This window comes from Kryptolebias marmoratus, linkage group LG3 (genome assembly GCF_001649575.2).
Source record: "Kryptolebias marmoratus isolate JLee-2015 linkage group LG3, ASM164957v2, whole genome shotgun sequence".
Classification (NCBI taxonomy): Eukaryota; Metazoa; Chordata; class Actinopteri; order Cyprinodontiformes; family Rivulidae; genus Kryptolebias; species Kryptolebias marmoratus.
The window spans coordinates 29,589,235-29,594,460 of record NC_051432.1 but is presented as its reverse complement, the minus strand read 5'-3'; the positions used below and the strand labels follow the sequence as shown (position 1 = coordinate 29,594,460).

The window sequence follows — 5,226 nt, the reverse complement described above, 5'->3', positions numbered from 1 at the left end:
ATGGATGCATGGATGGATGGATGGATGGATGCATGGATGCATGGATGGAGGGATGGATGGATGGATGGATGCATGGATGCATGGATGCATGGATGCATGGATGCATGGATGGATGGATGGATGGATGGATGCATGGATGGATGGATGGATGGATGGATGGATGGATGGATGGATGGATGGATGGATGGAAGCTGACTTGTTCCTCAAAGTTCTTTAAGTTAAAACTAAAAGTCTCTCTTCTCTCTGCAGCGCGATGAAACTCTGAAGCAGAAGAAGGAGCTGTCGCTGGAGCTGAAGAAGCTCCGAGATGAGCTGGGTAAGAGTGTGTCCTGCACACACACACACACACACACAGACACACACAGACACACACACACACACAGACACACACACACACACACACCTGAACATTCTCTGTAAGCGTTTATTTGCATGTAAAACACAGCAGGACAACGGACATTCAAACCCCGTGGTTTATGTGTGTGTGTTTGTGTGTGTGAGTGTGTGTGTGTTTGTGTGTGTGTGTGTGTGTTTGTGTCTGTGTGTGTTTGTGCAGCTGCTGCTCAGAGTTCTGACGGGCCGACCCGGTCAGGTCGTGACCTTTAACCTCTCCTGTCACCAGCAGCTTTCTGAGCTCGGTGCAGCAGAGACACAGCGGAGACAGAAGGTTCCACATCTGGAGGAACGTTAAACTCTGATCAGCTTTAAAAGGTTCCGTGTTCTCCTGGTCCAACAGAAGCAGGAACCAAACCTCATATTTCAGTCTAATGAACCGTTCTCCAGACTCTGGCTGCTTTAGAAACTTTAACCTGATAAACCTGAAGTGGTTAAAATGTTCTGAAACAACAACTGAAACTGAGCCAAAGTCCAGAACCTCCTCTGAAGCCCGTCAGAAGGTCCGGAGAACTGAATCCAGAACCCTTTACCAGATTACAGGAGAACCTGGACCGCTGGAGGGAAAATCTGCTGTTTTTCCACTTTCCCTCCGTTTGTCCCATCAGTTTCCCTGCCGGCTCGACCGTCGGCTCGTCTGCTCACACACAGCCGAGGAATGTCAGTAATACAGACACACACACACACACAGACACACACACACACAGACACACACACACACAGCTGTGTGTTGATGGTCTGAAAGTCAAAGTGAGCAGAAACAACCCGTTTGTTTGCCGCTCTGACAGTTTTATATCGTAGAATAACTTCATTCCTGCAGCCATGCGCCTCCATAAAGTTTTAGAAATGAGTTCACGTCTGCAGCTGGATCTTTCTCACACACACATGCACACACACGCACACACATGCACACACACACACGCACACGTGCGTCTCTGCAGAGAAATGTTTCTGTTTGTTCCTGAAGCGATGAAGAAACAGAACTCGCCTCTGGCTGCTCCGCTGAAAGAACGATGAAGAGATAAAAACAGACACGTCAGGTAGTTTTTATTTGCTGAAAATTGTTTTTTTTTTCCACCTGCCGTCCGCTGGTTTGGGTCTGAGCCGCCGTCAGCTGCTGCGGGCTTTGTGTCCCGGTTGCCACGGCGACAGGCGTTCGCACAGAGCTCCATTCAGACGAAACGCCAACTGCCTCCCAGCCAGCTGCTGCCAGCAGGTCCGGCCTCCCAAAGGTTTCTGATCCAAACACCTCGGTCACGGTGATGGAGGAGGAGGAGGAGAGGGGAGGAAAAGGAGGAGGAGGAGGAGGAGGGGGGAGGAAAAGGAGGAGGCGTGCGTGTGCTTGCAGCTCCGACAGGAATGCTGCTGACTTCCAGATGTTTCAGGGCCGGATCGAGCGTCTGCAGCAGGATTAATTAAAGTGGAATGCAGAGAAACGCACACGTGCACACACACACATGTGCACACACACACATACACACACACGTGCACACACACACATACACACACACACAGGAGCTGGAACATGAAGACCGTTCCTCCTCTTCACCCAGGGGCATCGTCTCAGCGCTGCGAGCGGCTGCAGAAGGAGAAGGAGAAGGTCCGCAGCAGCCTGGAGGAGGCGATGAAGAGGCTGGAGGAGCAGCATCAGGAGGACCTGGTTCAGCTGGAGAACAGGTGAGCTTTCCTGAAAATCGACTCTCTGGCTTCTACCTCAGATGGTTTCTGATTCTTCGTATATTTGTCATTAATCATCTGTTCCTCCGGCAGCATTTAGAACCCAATGTTCTCTGAGATCAGACTTCAGGGCAGGAGTCTCCAGTCCTGGTCCTCAGGGCCTCCATCCTGCAGGTTTTACTTGTTCCTCTGCTCCAACACACCTGATCTGAATCAATGGGTGATTAACAGGCTTCTGCAGAACATGAAGAGGGGATTTAACCATGAATCAGGTGTGTTGGAGCAGGAAACAGGGAACACATGCAGGACTGGAGACCCCGAGGACCAGGTTTCAGGGAGTAAAGATGTCAGAGGATCTCTGGTTTCAGCCTAAATGAGTCGTTGAGCTGATAGAAACAGATTGAAGGCATTTCTCTTCTCCGTCGTGGAACCATGAGAGGAACCCGGAGGAACCCATAGGAACCCGTCCTGTTGGACCTCCTCAGGAATGTTAACCAATCAAATGAAGCTGGTTTGACCTGAAATATGTTTGTTCTAAACGGGTCACAGGAAGCCGGACTTCCAGGACCCATCTTTTCTTTTCGACAGTTTCTCCTAAAACACGTAAAACATGTCAGATTATCAGAAAGAGAGAAGAAAGCTGCTGCATGTTGTTCTTGTGTTTCAGGTTGAAGAGTTTTTACCAAACAGAATGGGACAAAGTCCACCAGGTGTACCAGGAGGAGGCCGATAAGTGCCGCCTGCTGATGGAGCAGCAGGTGAGCCTGTAAAACCTTCGCTGCTCCCATAAACTCAGCTTTTATTGTCCCATGATTCCAGAGCAGGTGACCGACCTGCAGGCGGAGCTGAGCCACTTCCTGCCTGACGTCATGTGTGTGTTTGCATCCTTCAGGTGGAGGAGCTGCGGAGCCGGCAGGAAGCAGAGAAGAAGAACCAGGAGGAGAGTCACAGTCAGAGGATGGAGTCTCTGACGCAGGAGTACCGGAGCTCCGTGCACGGTGAGCGGGGTGAGGCTCAGCGGGTCGAACTGATGGGACTCCGAGCTGAAGAGACATGTCTGTTGTTTCAGAGCTGAGGAGGATCCAGCAGACTGAAGTGGAGGATCTGCAGAAAACGCTGAAGGAGACGGAAGCTTCTCTCTCTGTGAGTCATTACACCACCTGGAAACGTCTGGTGGTGCCGGCAGGAAGTGTTGAGGCTGGATTCTCAGGTCCGGTCAGCACCGACAGGAACACGAGTTCTGAGTCCTGATTGGTTGATGAGGGGGCTGCACCTGGGGCTGCACCTGGGGCTGCACCTGGGGCTGCACCTGGGGGCTGAACCCGGGGGCTGAACCCGGGGGCTGAACCCGGGGGCTGCACCTGGGGGCTGAACCCGGGGGCTGAACCTAGGACTGAACCCATGGTTTTATCAGCAGTTCTAAACTGCTGATAAAACCAGTAAATGTATTTTTATGTTGTATAAAATGTTAAATGTTTTGTTTTTTTGCTGCAGGAGAAAATCTCTGAGCTTTCAGCAGAAAAGGAGGATCTGAGTGAGAAACTGCAGGCAGAAGAGGAGAGAAGGCAGCGAATACTGAGCGACAAGAACCTGGTAATCATCAGTGAACAGCAGGTGGCGCTGCAGCAAAACCTGCAGCTGAAAGCAGAACTGACAGGAAACAGATTTTTCTTTCAAATGAAAACTCAACCTTTTTAGCTTTTTAGCTTCTTCCATCAAATGAAATGAGAGCAACAAGAAAAAACCTCCTGATGCCTGAAATAAAAACCTAACTTTATGATTTCTAACCTGAACGGAGCTTCAACCTGCTCTGTTCCCGGTGCTGATGGAGGCCTTTCTCTGATCTGTCTTCTCGTTGGAGCAGAAGGACTCCCACACCGTCTACCTGGAGCAGGAGCTGGAGAGCCTGAAGGTGGTTCTGGAGATGAAGACCAACCAGCTGCACCAGAAGGAGAAGAAGCTGATGGAGATGGACAGACTGGTCAGGACCTGCCTTTGGCTTCAGTCTGATTCAGTCTGAGCTGGGTTCTGTTGGAGCGCGGCTTCATGAAGGTCCGTTTGGGTTTCAGGTGGAGACCAACGTCCGGCTGGAGGAGTGTCTGAAGAAGGTCCAGCAGGAGAACGAAGACTACAAGGCCAGGATGGACAAACATGCCGCTCTTTCCAAGTAAGGTTCAGGCTCGGCCCTGCAGCAGCTTCGGCTGTTTCTAACTTCGGCTGTTTCTGTAGCTAAAGAAACACACTTCGGCTGTTTCTGTAACTAAACAATCAAACTTCAGCTGTTTCTGTAGCTAAAGAAACACACTTCGGCTGTTTCTAACTTCAGCTGTTTCTGTAGCTAAACAAACACGCTTCAGCTGTTTCTGTCTGAACCAATAAAAACAAGTAAACCTTTTTGATCTCATTAAATGTTTTTATCAACATCAGGTCAGATTTTTTCTCAGGTTATAAAAATCATCAGTTTAGAAACAAAAAAGAACCAAAGTTTGGAGTTTTTACTGATCCACTAGAACCGGGGTTGGTACCCCCCAGACCCACCCCTGGATCCACATCTGGATCCTCCTCCTCAGACCTAACCAGAGTTAACCAAACAGCCGTCCTTGGGCCGATGCTACAGACTGTCTGAGTTGGACTTTTGATTAAAATATTTATTGATCTATAATTTCTTTCTAAACTGCAAATCTGTGAATTATTATTTTATTAGAAATTATTTAAACAAACTCCAGAACCTGTGAGAACCTGAGAGAACTTGTGAGAACCTGTGAGAACCTGAAACAACCTGTGAGAACTTGTGAGAACCTGTGAGAACCTGTGAGAACCCGTGAGAACCTGTGAGAACCCGTGAGAACCTGTGAGAACCCGTGAGAACCTGTGAGAACCCGTGAGAACCTGTGAGAACCTGTGAGAACTTGTAAGAACCTGTGAGAACCTGAGACAACCTGTGAGAACCTGTTTCATCGCTGACGGCTCTCTGTCGCCCCCTGCAGGCAGCTGTCCTCGGAGCAGGCCGTCCTCCAGCAGACGCTGCAGAAGGAGTCAAAGGTCAACAAGCGTCTGTCGATGGAGAACGAGGAGCTGCTGTGGAAGCTGCACAACGGAGACCTGCTGGCGAGCCCCCGCCGGCCCTCCCCCACCTCCCCCTTTGGCTCGCCGCGG

General features: G+C 50.1%; 1 protein-coding gene across 1 annotated transcript in view; it reads left to right on the top strand.

The window, feature by feature from the left end:
• Window positions 1-5,226, top strand: part of LOC108251392 (microtubule-associated tumor suppressor 1 homolog) — a 32,097-nt gene that overhangs the window by 26,143 nt on the left and 728 nt on the right. Inside the window, exons 11-19 of the mRNA XM_037974955.1 lie at window positions 250-316; window positions 1,947-2,070; window positions 2,738-2,828; window positions 2,963-3,068; window positions 3,140-3,213; window positions 3,565-3,663; window positions 3,935-4,051; window positions 4,140-4,237; window positions 5,058-5,210. Coding sequence (XP_037830883.1) covers window positions 250-316; window positions 1,947-2,070; window positions 2,738-2,828; window positions 2,963-3,068; window positions 3,140-3,213; window positions 3,565-3,663; window positions 3,935-4,051; window positions 4,140-4,237; window positions 5,058-5,210 — 929 coding nt within the window. The remainder of the gene's footprint in view (window positions 1-249; window positions 317-1,946; window positions 2,071-2,737; window positions 2,829-2,962; window positions 3,069-3,139; window positions 3,214-3,564; window positions 3,664-3,934; window positions 4,052-4,139; window positions 4,238-5,057; window positions 5,211-5,226) is intronic.